We start from the raw sequence: 20661 nt of genomic DNA on the forward strand, positions 1-20661 counted from the left end.
GGGCGCGCGTGGTTCTCCTTTGAGACAATGTGATGGCTTCCCCTTCCCCTGAGGCAATCGCTGCCTGGAAAAGCCCGCCAAAAGGAGATAAGGAAAGCAAACCATGCCAGGGAAGGCCCGCCAGAGAAGGCCCGTCGAAGGAGACAAAGACCTTGAGATTTGAAAAAGTGAGCCCAAGGAGAGCCAATAGGAGGAGAAGGTGTACCCTAACGACCCAATGGGGAAAGAGCAGGACGAACATCCGGTGAGAAGAGACTGGTCAAGTTCCGGGGATAAAAGACGCTGCTTTTAGGACTCAGGTGTGCGTGTGGTGGAACTAATTGAGTTCTCCGCGCACCCAGCGCTGTTTTTGCTTATTGTTTCTCAACCTAAATTGATTGAACCCAAAATAAATTTGTTTTAATTGTTATCGTTTATAACAATTTGGTGACCCTGACGTGATCTCGCTGTGCTTTCCTGGACTGTGACTTCTCGAGGGGCGCCCCACAGATTGTGGCTCGAGAGTAGCAGTCTAGGTCAGTCTCCGGAGATCAACGAACAAAAGAAAAACAATAACCAAAAGGGATTGGAGCTCTAAGGGAAAAACTGCAGTATAAAGGACCCGTAATTCTGGTGCACGAAGATCCGAACGAAGACGACGGAGTTGTGAGTATAAGGGAAGCCGTTCGGTTGGGTGGGTATCGGTTACTTGTGTGTAAGAGTGTGATTGAGACGGAATCTAATTCTGGAAACGGACTCTAGGTTCGGAGCCAGGATTTGAATTCCGAAGCGAGTGTGGAGGTCTTCTAGCTGCGGTTCCAAACTCCCACGAGGGACTTGGCCGGTGAAGGACCGAAGCGGTTCCTATAGGATTCGTGGGTGGGATCACGACTCCTATAGGGTATGTGGGTGGGTGAAGGGTTCAGCCGCCTGCAGAACACTCTTACCGGTAACTAAGGGCGATAGGAAGCCACTGTAAAAGTCCTAGGATTCATGGGTGGGTGATAGGTCCAAAACCCCCTGTAGACATTGGTATCAGTAACCAAGGGTATAATACTCCCGGATATCGTAGGGGGGTGTCAGATTTGAGACAGAACCCCTGCAAGACACTTTTTGGTTGCTAAGGGCTATAGGAATTGCCGCAAAATTCCTAATACAATGGGCCAACAGGAGTCAAGATTTTAAGAGGAAACAAAGGAAGAAAAGGAATACCCACAAATTATTCCCCTGAATAGTGCTTTAGGCATAATGCTCAGGCATTGAGGCCACTGGCCATCTCAAGAGGGAAAAACTAAAACAAAAATGGTCCATTACTGTATGAATGTGGACGAGAGAGGAAATTCAATCCGATTATGTATATTGGCCAATATTTGGATGTTTTGATGATTGGATGTGTGAGACATTAAATTTATATGTGAATAATAAAGAGCCCTTTAGTCAGGAAGAAAATGAATATGATGCACTGTGGAGAGGGTCGGAGACAGGAAGATTGGTTTCATTATTTCCTTTGAGAGAAAAGAGGGAAAGGGAGGCACGGGAGATTGAAACTAAACCAACCACGTCATCATGGGAGCCATTAGACAATTACCCCCATCTTATTTAAGGCAAGACGCGGAAGGCCGTCACGGGAGGATACATCCTCCACTGCCTCCTGACCCCGTTCCTTCGACTTCTCTACTCTCTCCTCCTTCTAGTCACACAAGAAGTAAAACAGTACAGAAAGAGAGAGATGAAATTTATAAAAAAAGAAGGAGCAGTGGCTCTGGCTCCCCTCCGAGAGGTACCGATGGGAGGAGATATAGGAGGAATTGGATTTGTATCGGTACCTTTGAATACAGGAGATGTGAGATCTTTTAAAAAAGAAATGGGTCGTCTATTAGATGATCCTTTGGGAGTCTTTGAACGATTAGACCAGTTCCTAGGTCCTAATACCTATACCTGGGAAGAAATGCAATCTATCTTAGGAATATTATTTACAACTGAAGAAAGGTCTATGATTAGACAGGCAGGGATACAGATGTGGGAAAGAAGGTATCAACAAGGCCCTCCTGGAGAACAGAAATGGCCTAACCAGAACCCAAACTGGAGTAACCAAAATGACCGTGATAGACAAAATATGTCAGATTTGAGAGAGTTGATTACCCAAGGAATCAAGGAGGCAGTCCCAAGGGGGCAGAATATTAATAAAGTTTTTAGTGAACAACAGGAAAATCATGGAGGGATATAAGAAAGAAACTGGAAAAGTTGGACAGTTGGCAAGAACGAGGATTACAAGAACTGTTGAAGGAAGCTCAGAAAGTGTATGTACGGAGGGATGAGGAAAAACAAAAAGAGAAAGCAAGAATGTTTGTAGCGGCAGTCCAGGAAACTCAACAAATGGAGGATTTCCCGGGGAAAATGCTTGAATGTTATCATTATGAGCAGAGGGGACATTTCAAAAAGGACTGGAGGAGACAAATGAAGGACAAACAGATGTTTAATGAAGATGAATAGGGGTATCAGGGCTCTACATTCTGGGGACAAAACCAACATCTGAGCCCTTGATAAATTTCAAGATTGGTCCCCAAGAAGAGAAAGTAATGTTTTGGGGTTTTTTTTGTTGATACTGGAGCTGAACGGTCTACAGTTCGGCACATCCCTTTGGGATGTCAAGCAAGTAGAGATACAGCTTTGGTAGTAGGAGCAACAGGGGAACCTTTCAGGGTTCCTATTATTAAAAATGTAAAGATTGAATTTAAAAGAACTTGATGTAACAACTGGGGAAATTTATATTGACTTCCGTAAAAGGGTAATTGAATTTACAAAAATTTAAAGTACAAGAGAACCGATGTTATCTTTAGTAGCTGATTGAACCTGCTTTTCCCTAATTTTCCAAGACCTCTGTTGGTGTTTGTTATGTTGGGAGTCGCACACCTTGATAAAACTGGAGAGGGCAAGACCGGAGGGAATCGGTGCTGCAGCTGACAAGGTCTGCCGAGGGCTGCAACCCCTGGGGCGGTGACCGCTGAGCATTATGATCCTGACCAGACCTCTCTTGATAAGGGTCCTGATTGGAACCCTGTGGGAAGGTGTGGACACCCTTTGTACTTCCAACTTTATATTAATAAAACAGAGGGATGGATAAAGAAAGAAGATAAAAAAACATCGTTTTTTATCTAGCTTGTTTTATCATGAGATGAAAACGGGAGTCAAATATGGAGTTCCCACAGTTGCTAAAAATGTGTTTGTAAAAATAGTTAAAAATATAACAAAGGGTAACTATTTAATCTTACCAATTGTTGTATGTAATTGAGTTACCGAAGTGAGTGCTATACTCCTGGGAATATTGGGGGGTTGTTACTTGTCCCTGTTTGATTTGAGCATTGGAAACTAAGACATGAATCAATAAGGTAAACAAAAACAAAAGGGGGAATTGTGATAAACGCAGTCATGATTCATGTCAAAAATGGAATATACTGTAATAAGTGTAATTGTTGTACCCTGTGTAAATCTGGGACCTGTATTGCAGTTGTGAGCGGGCGCGCATGGTTCTCCTTTGAGACAATGTGATGGCTTCCCCTTCCCCTGAGGCAATCGCTGCCTGGAAAAGCCCGCCAAAAGGAGATAAGGAAAGCAAACCATGCCAGGGAAGGCCCGCCAGAGAAGGCCCGTCGAAGGAGACAAAGACCTTGAGATTTGAAAAAGCGCGCCAAAGTGTTACCGAAATCTCAGAATGAAAAACTTATCGACACCAATGTGATGTAGATAAGCAGACACTTCTTTATTGACGGCCGGGTGCGTGAGCGAGTCCTCTCACGATCAACGCACACCAAGCTTCAAAATCAGATATCATATATAAAAAATATTCATACATATTCATTAATTATTCATGCATAATCATAATATTTCCCATAAATCATTATCATACTCTCCTCCCATATCCGATTCTGCGCAGTAGAGCTTAGAAAGGTCCAGAAATAGGCCTGGGGTACGATTTGGGTAGGTGGTATATGAGTCGGTGGTCGCGATCTCCCCCTGCCGGAATTACCTTTTACTAAAGTTCACGGTTTCTTGGCAGGCATCTACAAGCTGTTCCAGTCGACTCTCCCCGGTTTCCATTAATCTCATATTCTGACATTTCAATACACTTTCTACATACAGAAGACTGGTCAGATACAAAGAAACCTTTCAAACCCTAAATTATTACCTAAGTTTCAACAATGATTCCAGCCCATTCTTCAGGCCTTGGTACAGGATGTACAGAGGGTCTCATAGCAGCTTTTACTAAACAATTATAAGTTTCCTCAAAATATATTTTTATCCTTCTATATTTCTATTCTATAAAATAACTCTATAAAATCAAATAATCAAACAAATAAAGTCAATCAATCTTAACTTATTAACAAATCGATAACAAAAGGAGAGCCAATAGGAGGAGAAGGTGTACCCTAATGACCCAATGGGGAAAGAGCAGGACGAACATCCGGCGAGAAGAGATTGGTCAAGATCCGGGGATAAAAGATGCTGCTTTTAGGACTCAGGTGTGCGTGTGGTGGAACTAATTGAGTTCTCCATGCACCCAGTGCTGTTTTTGCTTATTGTTTCTCAAGCTAAATTGATTGAACCCAAAATAAATTTGTTTTAATTGTTATCGTTTATAACATCCAATAATTGTAACTCCCTTCTGTCCTGTTCCGCAGGCAGTTTCTGGCTCTTTTCTGTCTTGGTCAGTGCCAAGAAGCCAGACGTGAGCACAAAATGCAAATCCTGACTCGTCCTGGCTTCATGTGAAATAATTTGGATTTTCATCCAAATAGCATTCTCCCTTGCTTCCTGAGGCAGGCAACGAGAAGCACACACAAACACGTGCACAAATGCACTTTGAACAAGTTAGTGCAGGGTATTTATTTTTCAATATGTAAACCCTTTAATGTTTGATAATGAAGACGCCTAACTCACTAACAATTTCACACTGTGAATTGTTGCAACTTCCTGAGCAGTTTCATAGTTGATTTAAACAGATGTTAAAGTACAACTGTGAAAGAGGTGGTCCTTTATGATCTCCTTCATGTCCGACTAGGTGCAGATGGCCACAGAGACATTAGTATCTGCATAAGGGAGAAAGAAAAGCAAGAAGTGTTCAAGTCTGCTATCACAGACATTCAAAAAGTCTCGAGCCTCTCAAGAATTCCAAACTTTCAGCTGAAAATGCTGGGACTTAAAGTGAGTCTACATGTTACTTTGCAGATTCAGTGATATTATCAGTAGGGCTACATCATTTGTTATCTCATTTGTGCCTGTGCTCTGGGTTGCTTGAAAACATTTCCTTCAGTCACCCTAAAAAATGGCAGGCACTTTGATTTTTCCTGCTGATGGCTGTTTAGAAGAACTGTCAGAAGAATCCACAGGAGATTTAAACACAGCATAATCTACAGGATGAAACTCCCAACAGTGGAACTGATTTTTCCTACGTGGTCCTTGCCCAGCTGGGACAACTTGTGTGAAAATAATCTTCTGTTAATCAAAAGCTATAGGTTCAATCTGCTTAAATTGCCTGGTGATACAAATAAACGTGGTTTATAGGAGCTCTTGCAAAAAAATCTGTGTAGATCCAAGCTGCTTAATTCCTCATTGCTTCTGCCCAAAGAAAAGGGTGGCTTCTGCTCACAGATACATGGTGCGAGCACCCATGCCCTAGAACATCTAGCTCAAAAGTAAAGATGATAGTTAAGAAAATTTTTTACTAGAATTGCTTGCATTTAGCAACTTTAATATTATGACATATCAGTACAAACAAGCCCATAGTGTTTTTCTTAAGATACATTAGTGCCACAATTTATTTCCAATACTTGTTTCTTGCTTTGTAAATATTTTGCATACAACTAGTGCAACTTTATTTCTGCCTTCTGTTATTATGCAATGAAGAACAAATGTACTGTAACATTCAACAGCCTATCACAAGACCTGCAAAAAGGAAAAAAATAATTGCTGTGTTTATAAATGATCTAAGATTCCTTATACTAAAAACAGTCCCAAGCATTTTGGTAACTAAGACCACAGCCCTGAATGAGAGACTCAATGCAACACAGGGCATGTTTCCAAAAGAAAGTAACCAACTGTACAAGAAAATACAAAAGACCTCATGACCGTCATATGAGTATCCTTATACAATATTAATCCAGTTTCTTTGTGTTACTACTTGCCAGTGGTTTTATCCTACCAACTTACTCATATGTGGAGTACTCAGCAAGAGTAAGAGTGACAAAAATGTACTTTAAAACTGTCAAATGCCTTGCAGGCTTGCAGAGAACAAACTGAGTGGATTCTGCTATTTGTTCTGAATACTCACTTCAGAAGGCCTGTTTGCATGGATTTAACTTCAGAGTAAGGGCATTTAATAAGGAAAGCAATTAAAACAGGACAAAAATGCTTGCAGAGGCAGCAAAAGATTAAACATGTGGTGCATCTCTGGGAAGCTGAAAACAAAGCTGACTTCATGGCAAGACTAGTTTAATTTTGCTGGCATGTCAGCCACATGGAATTCCTACAGACAAGGGTTTTAATAGCATTCTCATGGCTGGAGTGGGAACACCACAGAGAGCTCAGCACTGCCTTTGCTGACGTTATTGCCAATACCCTAAATGCATGCATACAATATCGTCTGCTACATATGTATTAAGGTGGGGAAGTTGTTAAGTGGTGACAACTCAATTAGTCTGTCAGATTTTCACACATTAAAGGTATCCTTTTATGTCTCTAAGGCTGTCAGCAACACAGTCTTTGTATTGCTCGGCAGAAGCTGAACACCCTGTGATTAAAGAAAAGTTAACAAAAGAACTTTGAAAGTATTAATATGTCTGGGGTTTAATTATCACTACAGGGACTAAGAAAAAATAAAACAACTAAGATGACCAAGGCAGTGGAGCATCTGTCCTGTGAGGAAAGGCTGAGAGCTGGGTCTGTTCAGCCTGGAGAAGGCTCAGGGAAGATCTTGGTAATGTATATAAGTACCTGAAGGGAGGGTGCAAAGAGGACCGAGCCAGGCTCTACCAGTGGTGCCCAGTGACAGGACATGAGGTAATGGGAACAAACTGAAACACAGGAGGTTCTGTTTGAACACCAGGAAACACTTTTTCACTGGGAGAGCAACCAAACACTGGCACAGGTTTCCCAGGGAGGTTGTGGAGTCTCCATCCTTGGAGGTATTCAAAACTCATCTGGACACGGTTCTGGGCAACTGGCTGTAGATGACCCAGCCTGGGCAGGGGTGTTAGACAAGATGACCTCCAAAGTTCCCTACCAACCTCAACCATTCTGTGATTCTGTGAACTATAAATTATTAGAACTGAGAAAATAATTTGATACTCCCACCATCACGTAGATTTCTCCCTAAAACAAGCAAGTGAAACTCAAAAGCCAGGTACATAGGTGTCTCCCTCATTAATTGCTCTTCTTGCTTCCTGGAAATCTTCACCATTACTTAAGTCTCCTCTTAATTAAGCCATGGCTAACCTGTAATCCTTCAGATTCCTAAAGACACTCAATCTAAGATTCATACCTTCAAAGGGAGTGGCCATATGCGCCTTTTCAAGTCAGTGGGGAGGCACGCAAATGTCACCATCTAAAACAGACTGGACTTTTTGTTCCCTAGAAGAACTGTGCCTCTTCTCTGAACCCAGGCAATTATCTTCCAATATTGATGTTACAAGAGAGGTGTTTTGATTTGAGAGATGTGAGTGCAGTGAAGGTCTCTTCTGCATACACCACACATGCTTCTCAGGCAATTGCTCTGTCAGGGAAGAGCAAAAAGATTAAGGGAGAGAAACCAACACCTGTGGCACTCTACTTACAAGTGCTGTTGGTTCGGAAATGAAATGTTAGGTCATGCTTGCTGGACCTCTCAGCAGAACTCTTCCAATTTACCTGCTTACATAAAGGCTGAGGTGCCCTGATAAAACCTATAGTCAGTGGTATTTAGGACAGTGAAGATATTTAAATAAAAATGCCGCAAAATTACCAATGAAACTCTAACTTTGAGGGCCTAACAGATTTCCAGTTCCATTCCCACATGGTGAGTCCTCATAAGTGGAAAACTCAATCCAGACAGGTCAGAATCGAATAACTATTACTTGAATTCTTCTCACTCCCACTACAGCAGAGACTTTGTCTCTGTGCTTCAGGCTATAGCAATGACCACATAAACTAATGATCCAACATTTTCCAACCAGCACTCTTCTGCCAAAGAAGACAGGATGACCTTCATAAACATTCTTAACAGCTTCAAGACCTCAAAATGCACAGGTGGCTATGACATGAAAGAGATCATGTTGATCTCTTAAGAGGCTGAAAGATCACAGGTTCTGAAAAGGCCCAGTTCAAAGAAACAGAGTTCAAAATGCCCTCAAATTTTGGACAAACTCAACTCTGCAAGAGAATGGAGACTGAGTTATTTGTATCAAATCTGCCATATAAAGCGTTTTATTATTTTTAAATGGAGAATGTGGTAGGGGAAAAAAGCACCTAGTGATGTGACAGGAGATCAGAAATGTTTTGGCCTGTTTTGCCTAAGCCCCTCCTCACCTACAGTCTGGTATTTTCACTCAACACCTCCCAGCATCTGGGAGAGCAGGAGTTTCCTACATTGTTCCAGGGGAAGCCATTTTAGAAATACAAGCCTTGCTGTTCACTGACACATCATTAGTGGCATTTTGAAAAACAGCTCTGTTTAGTCATGTCTCTACACTAATCCTCTGGTCTGTGCATATAATCCCCAATCAAGACAAAATGGGAGACAGTATGTATTAGCCAGAGACAGCCTGGACACTCTCCAGTGAAAATTGTTCCCAGTGAGCGTGTTCATGGGGATCCGGACACCCTGCCCTCGGCCTCGCAGCTGACTTGCGAGTTGACAGGTGCTTCTCCATGAAGAGGGATTCACTTACAAACGGGAGATTAAAGCAGGGCGGGAGGACAGGACACAGAACACCACCTTCCTCTGGCCGAAGTAAGGGCCACTATTTACAGAGACACAATCTGCATGTGGTGGACGCAGAAGAAACGCCCTGTCCCGGGGAGGCCTCTGCCCCCTCACACACCCCGCGGTGCCCGCGCTTCGCGCTGCCCCGCCCAGCGGCCGGGCCCTGGCTCCCGCGCGGAGGCGGCGCCCCCTGAGGCGAGGCGGCAGCGGCGGCGGCGGGGGAGGTGGCGGAGGCGGTGCCAGCCTCGCTCCCGCCCCTCCGGGGCGCCGCCAGCCCGCGCAATTCGCGCCCCTCCCATCCCCTCAGGCACGGCCGCGCCCCCCTCGCCGCTCCCTCCCACAAGGCGGGGCGGTGCCTCTGCTAGCCCCTCTCCGTTCCCCTCCCCTCCGTCTATCTCCCACCGGAACCAATGAGAGGGAGGCAATACCAGCTTGGCCCCGCCCCCCCCGCAGCCGGGTACCGCCCTTTCCGGCGAAAAGGTGTCGTGGCGTTATACAAGATGGTGGCAGGAGAGTTGTGTCTGTGTGGGCTGGTCAGTGGGCTACCGGGGGTGCGAGGGTGACAGTGTGGGGACGGGGCGTCCTGGCAGCGGAGGGGGAGGGGAGAAGGAGACCCCGTGCCTCCGTGGCCCCCTGCCAAGCCGCAACCGCGCTCCCCCGTGCCCCCCGAGCCTGCCCGGGCGTCGCGCTCCTGCCCCGCCCCACCCCCTGAGGAGAGGAGGCCTCCGGGCAGGGCGAAATGGGATGGGACCCTGCCCGGCTCCTTCTCGCCCAGCCGCCGGCCTCGGATGGGTTAATGTTGCTTTTCCGCTTCATCCCGGAAGGAATGTTATCTTACGTGTCAGTCGTGACGCGTGGCTCGCCGCGGGCAGCTCCTTTAATGTCGAGTAAAACGTGTTTATCGTAATGGTAGCACAGCATCAAAAACCGGGCTCTGTTGCCTGTTAAGCTGTGCAGGCCAAGAAGAGAGACCCCGTTTGTGGGTTAGGAGAGCTGTGCGGGGAGGTGGTGGTCTGCAAAGGGAATTCCCCTGTTAGTGCTTCAGAGATCTGAGGAAGCAGGTGTCTCTAAACAGAAACTGCTCGGAGCTTTTCTGGACAATTTACATGCATCTTCAAATCTCGGGGGTATGGAAAATGCAGGTTCTGGGACATGCACTGCAGGCTGGCTCAAGTAGCTCTGCACCAAAGCAGTTCATACTAATAGGCTAAACATGAACTGGGACTGAAGAAAACTCTTACAAATCTGTTTAGAAATCACTTTGCTAGTTGCATTTTGCCACATTGGTAAGGATGTGCAACCTTTATAGTGTATGTGGCACATAGTAGGGAAAAAATTTGGCTAAACAGTGTAGAATAGTGATAATTTTTTTTGTAATTGTTGAAATGATACAGGGATGTTTATGATTTCTGAGATGAAAACTCAAGAAATTGTTGAACTCCCTGTAACTACCTGTAAGCCCTTCTCTCTCAATTTTGTACATAGTATTTTTTCAAAGCAGTTTTGTATTTTAAAATTTCTGGCTTGTTTCAGATTGCTGTGCTCATTGTTAATCCCTGCATTATTTCTAAGTGGAATTTTATGTGTCTGCTTGGTGGTACTGCTGTGGGGAATACGGCTGTGGATGCAACAAAGGAAAAAACAGTTGACCTCAGCAGGAGAAGATGGGAAGCGGCCATTGCTGCTTGCCTTTTTTCACCCATATTGCAATGCAGGTGGTGGAGGGGAGAGAGTCTTATGGTGTTCCATTAGAACGCTCCAGAAAAAGTAAGCATATATATTTATTAAATACCATATTTCATTCTCAGCTGCTGATGGTATTGTTATCGATTTGTTAATAAGTCAAGATTGATTGACTTTATTTGATTGATTAATTGATTTTATAAAATCATTTTATAAAATTGAAAAATAGAAGGATAAGAAAAATTTTTATAGGAAACTTATAGTTGCACAGTAAAAGCTGCTATGAGATCTTTTGTATGTCTTGTACCAAGGCTAGAAGAAGGGCCTGGAACTATTGTGAAAACTTAGGTAATAACTCTAGGGTTGAAAGGTTCCTTTGTACTTAACCAGTCTTCTGTATGTAGAGGTGTATTGAAATGTCAGAATATGAGATTAATGGGAACTGGGGAGAGTCGACTGGAACAGCTTGTAGGTGCCTGCCAAGAAACCGTGAACTTTAGTAAAAGGTAATTCCGGCAGGGGGAGATCGCGACCACCAACTCATGTACCACCTACCCAAATCGTACCCCAGACCCATTTCTAGACCTTTCTAAGCTTTACTGCGCAGAATCGGATATAGGAGGAGAGTATGTAAATGATTTACGGGAAATGTTATGATTATGCATGAATAATTAATGAATATGTATGAATAAGTTCTATATATGGTGTCTGATTTTGAGACCTGGCGTGCGTTGATCGTGAGAGGACTCGCTCACGCACCCGGCCGTTAATAAAGAAGTGTCTGCTTATCTACATCACATTGGTGTCGATAAGTTCTTCATTCCGAGATTTCGGTAACAGTATTATCTATGCACATTTTGGCATTTTACATATTTAAATAGGTGTCATTTATCTACCAGTCCTATGGGTTTTTTTGCATTTGAGTTTCACCTGGTTGCACCATTCCACTTCATCCCTTTATCCGGATTTTGATCTTTCTTGCTGTGGCATCTATCACTTCTTTCTCCCCTTGGGAGAACCCCTCCTACTTCATTGGTTTTCCACTACTGGTATGGAGCTTTGTATGGGCATAACTCATCAGTAGGTAAATGATGATTTTGATACTTGCCTCTTGGTGCAGGAGGCAAAACAGGTTAACATCTAAAGTGGGTTTAACATTGGCACACACACTGGCTTGCACAGTTTTCTGCATTTTAGTCATGCTATGCACACACAGACATCTCGTAATGTAGGGCAAGGCATTCTTAAGTCTGTAGAATACTAAGCTCCCTTTTTGTTTTAAAAAAAAATATTCCCCAGGTCCTCAGCCATATGTTCTTCTGCAGATCAGAAAAAACTGTGGAAGTATAAGGAAAAGTATAATTCAGTTAAAATAATTTCAGAGCTAGGCCAGACATTTGTTCTCACATATCTTTTGAGTAATTTTGAATGGATAATATTTTAGTTACATGTTAAAAAATTTGAAGAATCTTAAATTCTTTTCTTTACTCTTGCAGGTACAGAAATGTAACGTGTGTTATTTACACTGGAATCAGGAATCAGGATACCAGATTTAACAATGCAGCCTTCATTACAAACAGTCCTCTTTTCAGCAAATTTAAACTTGTCTATTACTACTTCTTTGCTTTCATGTATGGATTGGTTGGTTCCTGCAGTGATGTGATTATGGTTAATTCTTCTTGGGCGCTAAATCACATCCTTTCCCTCTGGATAGCTGGGGCTTGCACTTGTGTTGTACATCTACTGTGTGATGTTCAGACCTTCCTGGATATTCCACTGGAAAAGAAGAGCACCAGTGAATATTCCATTGTTTCTGTCAGCCAGTTCAGGCCTGAAAAAGATCATCCATTGCAAATCAGAGCCTTTGCTAAATTGCTGGAAGAGAAGAGACTGGGGCAGCAGCCATCATTGAAACTTGTCTTAATTGGAGGCTGTCGTAACCAACAAGATGAAGAGCGTGTAAATAACCTTAAGCACCTTTGTGATGAGCTGGGAGTTAGTAACGATGTGATATTCAGAATAAACATTTCCTTTGAGGAGCTAAAGAGACACCTGGCTGAGGCCACCATCGGCCTGCATACGATGTGGAAGATGTGGAATGAGCTCTTCGGGATCGGTCAGTATTTTTCCTCAGTGTTCAGCCATTTGTCCCAGCTGGGGACACAGGGAGGGCTTCAGTTCATGATTAAGGCTCCTCAGTACAGGTGTCTAAGCAGAGAGGTCTGCATGCCAGGCAGGTGTCCAACTCACATTCCTGTCACAGGCTATCTAGCTGAGGTAAAGCCTACAGGACCAATTCAGGTGACTAACCACTAGGTGCTACTGTAGCGCAAGCCAAAGCATCTTAGACTGTTAATAATGATGGACATCCTCTGGTCACCTAAACAGACAGCTAGTCCCATCTGTGCTGCCCAGGATGTCCTGACTGACCTCCAGCTGTCCCTCTGCAAGGTCATGGGTCGCCCTAAGGTCCCATGTTAAGTTTGCCAGCCTCATTGCACAGATGCCAGCCATACCCAATGGAGCCTCAAAAGGCAGCAGGTACTTCTGTTTAAGCACCTTAGATTGTGCCCTGTTGGCTCTGCTGACCACAGAGGGAGCTTAGACGTAGTTCATACATAGACATTCATGTGTAAAGATTGTGATCGTGTATTACCTGCCTCAGCTGCCATTTGAAATGTCTAGTAAATGTCATGGGGCTCCATCTGCTGTTTCAGAGGTGTGAGTCTCCCACAGATTCTGTCTCTTATTTGTAAGCCCCGTGTAGATGCCACCAGGTACCTACTGTTGGTCATCTCATTGCACTAGGCCACTGTGCTAAGGCAATTAAATCCATTGTAAGGCAATTAGATCAGTCACCATAGCATGGAACAGGACACCAAAGAGGAGCTGGGACCTGGTTTGCAATGTGCTGTCATACAGAATTAAGGTATTGGGCTCAGTTTACTGGGATTATTTGGGTCCTGACCTTGAAATGGAATGTAAGATGACCCATCTGTCATAAATCTACAAGGTAAGTTAGCAGCCAAACAGATGGATATAATGTGACTAAACTGCAGTTTATGTCATCAGACTTTATTACAATACAAGTTAAGTAAGTATCAACCCTAGTAGTTTGTAGGAGCTTGGTATAAAAAATTTACTCTGAAGTGTCTCCCAGAAGCAACTGCGACAAAATGGAAATAATGGGTTTCTCATATTTCTTCCCCCACAAAACAATTTAAGTAAGTTTAAAAAAATGTTACACAATCACACTGTGATTTTGAATTTCAGCATGATTTCACCTTCATCTCCAATTTTATCTGTAAAAAAACATGTTCCAAAAGCATTATTTATAGTTGGCAATTGTTGTGCTGGGGGAACTTTTGAAAAACCAAATCAGAACTGAGATGAATCAGCAATTAAAGTGATTTCTGAGGTCTGTTCTGGAACTGTGGAGGAGCATTGAAGTGATGTATACATTACATGCTATTCCTATCCCTCTGCTTTTGGCTGAGGAAAGCTTACTATCAGATTCCCATTCCATTAAAACTTCTTTCATCAAAAATACAGATGTAGTGATAACAATTTTTACTAGTTTGTCTTGCTGAGTTGTCAAAAGCTATAGATTTGTTAATCTGCAAAATACTGAACTTTGAATATCATCTGATTGAAACATGCATAGTCAGCTTTTCTCTCAGTATCTTTCTAAATGTTAAAAATCTTCAGTGTGAATGAGAAAATGAAGTTACATTCAGCTGTAATTTTTAATATTTTTTTTGCAGCTGACACCAAACCGTAAAATGCGCGTTGCAGTGTTCTGTCACAGAGCAGAACAGAACTATACAGTGTTGTAGAGCTACCTTCCCTTGTATCTTCACATTTGTTTCAATATCTGGCTTTTTTTCCACCATTATATACTGGTGATACAATTTCTCTCAGCTGAATCAAGTATGTTACAAGAACCGCAACTTAACCAGTTATAACTTTATATATAAACTTATTATATAGCTTAACCAGTTATACCTGGTTTCTAATTTAAATTTTATATGTTTAAGAGAAACTTATAATTTCAGTCCTCAGGACTGAAAACCTTAAATTTGTTTTTCTTCTGAGACCATTTACTCTGTATTTTTCAAACTGATCTACAACAGCAGTCTGTAGTAACTTCTGGGTGAATTGTACTGCGGTTTTAACTTTCCATGCCTCACAGAAAGCCAGAGTATGATGTGCACACTCATGTCAGCATGTTTTGTATCTTTTACAGGAGTAGTTGAATGCATGGCAGCTGGCACTGTTATCCTGGCTCACAATTCTGGAGGTCCCAAATTAGATATTGTGATACCCTATGAAGGACATACTACTGGCTTCCTAGCAGAAAACGAGGACAATTATGCCGAAATGATGGCTTATATCCTTTCTTTGTCTCCTGATAAAAGGTTAGAGATCAGACAAAATGCTCGTCGCTCTGTGCATAGGTTTTCTGACCAGCATTTTGAAGAGACGTTCCTGTTATCTGTGGAGCCATTATTTAAATAAATGTATATAAATAAAAAGGTGTATGAATAAAATTAACTTTTTATATTTGACTATGTGTCACCTATAAATGTATCTAATCTATGATCCCTTGGTCCCGTTCAATAAAGAGATTTTTTTCTTTCTGTCAGGGTATCTGCTTTATGTAATAGAGATTCTTCTACTGGGAAAAAAACACTCCTGAAAATTTTCTGTGTTGACTACATGACGGTGTGGTGCACTGTAAAACCCCCTGGATTCACAGAACCATCATATTTCCTTGGTAACAGAACTACATCTGGAAGTTCTTTTATTTATTGAATACTTTCAGTCTCCATCCATTTAATGACTTTTCACCCATAGTCACACTTTTTAAAGGCAACGCTTTTGTTTGATAGCTTTTTTTACCCAGGAGATTTTGTTTCCAGAGTCTGCAGCACATTTTCAAATTGCTGTCCCCCGTTGTGTGGCAAAATTCTATTATGTGGGATTTTAATTGTGGTTCTGGATATTTCGTTACCTACAGTGATTCCTTTAAGTTAATGATATGGTGGTTTTGCTAGCTTGCTTTTTAATAGTGTAATAATTGCACTTGCCCATGATACTTACGTTAGCTATTTCCTCATGCCCTTTCACAGTATGACAGCTTAATGGTATTTTTCCAACTCTACTCTCCTGAAATGTTTTCTGTTCTGTTCTAGGGAATAAAAGGGTTTAGATTCAAGGGCATAAGTAAATGCTGTACAAACATGAACATTAAAGCCCTAAACTACTGCTTATTATAAACCAGAACGCTGAACAAAATGTTCAAAAATTGGACACCTGCTTTTGTATCAAAAGTGGAAAAACATACAGTTCTTTTTTGAGCCATCGAAGTGGTATTTAATACTTTAGCAAACTCAGAGAAGTGAAAAACTTCAACTTACCAGATGTCTGCTGCAAATACAATACAGCAAAGAGGAAACTGTCTCAGAGGCTCCTGGAGCGTGTGGAAGGTGACTTCCTGACACAGTGGGTGAGGGACCCAGCTGGGAAAGGCACCCGCTGGGCCTGTTGTTTGCAAACAGAGAAGGACTTGTGGGTGATGTGGTTGGAGGCCATCTCGGGCACAGTGATCATGAAACAACGAGGACTTTCAGGTTTTGGAGAAGTAAGGAAGGGGATCAGCAGAACTGCTACCTTGGATGCCCAGAGGGCTGACTTTGGCCTGTTTAGGGTCCTGGTTGACAGAGTCCCTTGGGAGGCAGTCCTGAAGGGCAGAGTAGTCCAGGAAGGCTGGGCATTCTTCAAGAAGGAACTCTTAAAGGCACAGGAGCAGGCTGGCCCCATGTGCCCAAAGACAAGCCAGTGAGGAAGAAGACGGGCCTGGCTGAACAGAGAGCTTTGGCTGGAACTGAGGAAAAAAAGGGTTTATGACTTTTGGAAGAAGAAGCAGGGAACTCAGGAGGACTAGGAGATGAAATGAGGTTATGCAAAGAGAAAATTAGAAGGGCCAAAGCCCAACTAGAACTTAAACTGGCTACTGCCATAAAAGACAATAAAAAATGTTTTCATAAATACACTAGCAACAAAAGAAGGGCTAAGGAGAATCTCCATCCTTTATTGGATGTGGGGGAAACCATAGTGACAAAGGATGAGGAAAAGGCTGAGGTCCTTAATGCTGCCTTTGCCTCAGTCTCCAATAGTGAGACACTCTGGGTATCCAGCCCCCTGAGCTGGAAGGTGGGGGTGGAATGAAGCCACCATAACTCAAGGTGAAATGGTACCTGCTATACCACCGAGGCACACATGAGTCTATGGGGCCAGGCAGGATCCACCGGAGAGAACTGAGGGAGCTGGCAGGAGTGCTCACCGAGCCGCTTTGTCACCAACCCTGGCTGACCAGGGAGGTCCCAGCTGGCTGGGGGTGCGTGAATGTGACACCTGTCTGCAAGAAGGGCCGAGGATCTGGATAACTACAGGCCTGTCAGCCTGACCCCGCTGCCAGGAAAGGTTATGGAGCAGGTCATCCTGTAAAACATCACATGGCATGTGCAGGACAACCGGGGGATCAGGCCCAGCCAGCGTGGGGTTATGAAAGGCAGGTCCTGCTTGATGAATCTAGTCTTCTATGACAAAGTGACCTGCTTAGTGGATGAGGGAAAGGCTGTGGATGTTGTCTTCTTGGACTTTAGTAAAGCCTTTGACACCATTTCCCACAGCATTCTCCTGGAGAAACGGTCTGCTCATGGCTCAGGCAGGTGTACTCGGCACTGGGCAAAAAGCTGGAAGGAAGGCTGAGCCCAAAGAGTGGTGGTGAATGGACCAGCTGGTGGCTGGTCACAAGTGGTGTTCCCCAGTGCTCAGTACTGGGGCCAGTTCTGTTTAATATCTTTATCAATGATCTGGACAAGGGGATCGAGTATGTACTCAGTAAGTTTGCAGATGACACCAAGGTGGGGGGGAGTGTTGACCTGCTGGAGGGCAGGCAGACTCTGCAGAGGGATCTGGGCAGGCTGGACTGATGGGCCAAGGCCAATTGTATGAGGTTCCACAAGACTCAGTGCCAGGTCCTGCACTTGGGTCACAACAGCCCCAGGCAGCGCTACAGGCTTGGGGCAGAGCGGTTGGGAAGCTGCCTGGTGGGAAAGGCCCTGGGGGTGCTGGTTGACAGCCGGCTGGACATGAGCCAGCAGTGTGCCCAGACAGCCAAGAAGGCCAGCAGCATCCTGGCTTGTAACAGGAACAGTGTGGCCAGCAGGACAAGGGCAGTGAGCGTCCCCCTGTACTGGGCACTGGTGAGGCCGCACCTCGAATCCTGTGCTCAGTTTTGGACCCCTCACTGCAAGACAGACACTGAGGTGCTGGAGCGTGTCCAGAGACGGGCCACGGAGCTGGTGAAGGGTCTGGAGCACAAGTCTGATGAGGAGCAGCTGAGGGAACTGGGGCTGTTCAGCCTGGGGAAAAGGAGGCTCAGGGCAGACCTTACTGCTCTCTACAGCTGCCTGAAAGGGGTGTGTGGTCTCTTCTCCCAGGTAACAAGGAAATGGCTTCAAGTTGTGCCAGGGGAGATTTAGATTGGATATGAGGAAAAATTTCTTCACTGAAAGGGTTGTCAAGCATTGGAACAGGCTGCCCAGGGAAGTGGTTGAGTCACCATCCCTGGACATATTTAAAAGATGTGTAAATGTGGTGCTTGGGGACATGGTTTAGTGATGGACTTGGCAGTGCTGGGTTAATGGTTGGGCTCAGTGACCTCAAAGTCTTTTCCAAACTAAATGAATCTATGATTCTATAAAAAAGTTACTGATAGAATGCGGTTTTCCCTCTATTTAAGTTTTATCTGGATTATATGAAATTTTTAATATGAAAAAATACAGTTAGAAGAACCTACTGTCCAATGTTTTATTAGGAAACGGGGAACACAATTCTCGTGGTTCTAATAAGTGCTTTTACTTCTACTATAAAAAACTGCTGAGCAGTTGGTGGTACTATGTAGTACTGTGCAAATGAAACTATGGATTATAAAGCTGTATTAGCAGTACATGGAGATTATGAAAGGCTGTAAGAGCTTCTTTTATAACAAGAAGCTGATTGAGCTAGGGAAATATAATATACTGGTTAGGAAACTTTCTTACATGATACAAATACAGTTAAAGAGAGTATGTAATTAGGAATTTGCTCAAGAAAGTCTTGTCAGAGATGTCCCACGTAGTTTAGAATAATAGATGAAAGCGCACTCCAGTCTGGATGAGGATTTTTCAACATCTAGACATATGACAATTAGCCTGATTTTCTTCCTTTTAAACAAAATAGTAACAACCTTCTATTAATTTTAATTGAGCATTTAGCACAGTTGAAAAGCAGTTGAATTACTTGGCATTTAATGTCATCTATCCTTAAATGTTGTTACTGATGTGGCTGAAATTTCAAGCAAGTTAAAGTTTTGAAACAGTTACTTTGCTGGTGTTCTATGTAGCTCTTGCTTCCTGCTTACTTTTTTCATTGTATGTGTCAGCACTAAATGACCCATGGTTATTTTCTAAATCATCATTAGATTTTCCAAGTAGTTTGTGAGGTAAACTCATCCTTTCTTCATCTGTTTGACCTTTATTTATTGAAAGGATGGGAGACTCCATGCTTCTCTCTGCTGGAGAAGCTGCCACTTTTTCCAGAGATTCCTCCAGCTCATGTCTGAGTTCATCTTCAGAATCTTCAAAATTTCTGTACAGTAAAAAAAAAGATAATTATATTAATTAAATACATCCTTGTTACAAGCCTTTCTCCTTTCAAGGTCTTTGAGATTTTTTTAAATACTTTATAAAGAATATACAAGCAACACACACAATATGAACTGTTTCTTCTTCCTCTGTAAGATTGTTTACCTGTATTTATAAGGTAAGAGAACAGGAGTTGCAAAGCCATGTTAATACTTCTGCATAACCTTTTTAATAACCATGTTGGTATGTGACCTACTAATTTACAGAATTAAAAATTAAATTAGCAGACTGTAAAACAAGTAAATTTTCTTCACTTGTGAATTTAAAAGAACAGAAGAAAAGCTTTAGGCAATGCAGCCTGTCATTTCATGAAAACGGTTGTATGGATTTTTTCTTCTAATGTGCTTGACTTACGTGTCTTCATCATCTGATCTTGGTTCAAGTCTGCCTTCATCAACAGCAACAGCAAAGTATGCTTCTGAATCATCTTCCTTGTTTTCTTTTGGAGGCAACATAGTTAATCTTTCTTATGGAAAGGAAGAGAAACATTCCTTTATTTGTGTATTAGCTAACTATAAAAGTCTACATAAAGTAATAGCAAATATGTAAATGCTTGATTATTTTTTTTGGTTGTTGTTCATATTACAACTATGTTAATACCATGCTTCTGTTGATCACACATTTTAGTTAGTGTTTTGTAACTTCTGCATAGTGAAACCTAATGTGTTTGTAGATCATAACCAAAGGACTATAAAAGAAAGAAAGATGATATAATGTTAGTATGTTTAAGTTCCCAATACAGGGATCTGCATTTTCAATGGAAAACTTAGGGGAGTACTGTTTGAGAAAGACTGAAAATTACTGCTTGGATGTACCTATGGTTACCTAAAAATGCTCACTTTCGAAGACTGAAGGGCAACCTTAATCTGAAGGTGGGAGAACAATGCTAAGAGTTGTTCTAATATAAAGACTAAAACCTGCATGTGATCCAACAGAGATCTGTCAGTTTGGGTAATGCTGTACTCCACAACGTCAGCTTTAGTAGCAGGGCAGAATGGGGTATTGAGAGAGTGCCATATTTTAATAAATGTAACTAATAAAAGTAACAGCAATTAGAATACCTGTGTACTTATTCCTGCTTTGGCCTATGAACTGCTGAAATCAGTGAAAAGTGGTCTGAATTTCATTTTGGTTTGGGGTTTGGGTTTGGTTTTTTTTTAATGTGTAAGCAATAAAGCTAGTCTTTGGAGAGAAATTTAGGTGGTACATTTAGCTGGTTTAGGCTTCAGGATGGGGCAGTTTTAAAAGAGCTTGTTATGCTCTAAGGAAACATCTATGTGAGGCAAAATT

The 20661-nt window shown here is 42.7% G+C and overlaps 2 protein-coding genes across 2 annotated transcripts in view; one reads left to right on the forward strand and one right to left on the reverse strand.

The window, feature by feature from the left end:
• Nucleotides 1-217: 217 nt before the first annotated feature.
• Nucleotides 218-15186, forward strand: LOC121080440 (GDP-Man:Man(3)GlcNAc(2)-PP-Dol alpha-1,2-mannosyltransferase-like). Its single transcript, XM_040578460.1, has 4 exons — nucleotides 218-244; nucleotides 9389-9468; nucleotides 12115-12734; nucleotides 14865-15186. The coding sequence occupies exons 1-4, from the start codon at nucleotides 218-220 to the stop codon at nucleotides 15134-15136; spliced, it is 999 nt and encodes a 332-aa protein (XP_040434394.1). The 3' UTR covers nucleotides 15137-15186.
• Nucleotides 15187-18851: 3665 nt separating this feature from the next.
• Nucleotides 18852-20661, reverse strand: part of LOC121080470 (serine/threonine-protein kinase Nek5-like) — a 28620-nt gene continuing 26810 nt past the window's right edge. Inside the window, 2 exon segments of the mRNA XM_040578497.1 lie at nucleotides 18852-19315; nucleotides 19726-19810. Coding sequence (XP_040434431.1) covers nucleotides 19063-19315; nucleotides 19726-19810 — 338 coding nt within the window. The 3' untranslated portion in view covers nucleotides 18852-19062.

The sequence above is a fragment of the Falco naumanni genome, chromosome W (genome assembly GCF_017639655.2).
Source record: "Falco naumanni isolate bFalNau1 chromosome W, bFalNau1.pat, whole genome shotgun sequence".
Classification (NCBI taxonomy): domain Eukaryota; kingdom Metazoa; phylum Chordata; class Aves; order Falconiformes; family Falconidae; genus Falco; species Falco naumanni.

Coding starts and splice junctions, on each gene's coding strand:
- LOC121080440 (XM_040578460.1), top strand. CDS start 218: ATGGGGAAAGAGCAGGACGAACATCCG. Junction 245..9,388: donor AAGAGCAGGACGAACATCCG/GTGAGAAGAGAC, acceptor CCCCCCCCGCAG/CCGGGTACCGCCCTTTCCGG. Junction 12,735..14,864: donor GAATGAGCTCTTCGGGATCG/GTCAGTATTTTT, acceptor TATCTTTTACAG/GAGTAGTTGAATGCATGGCA.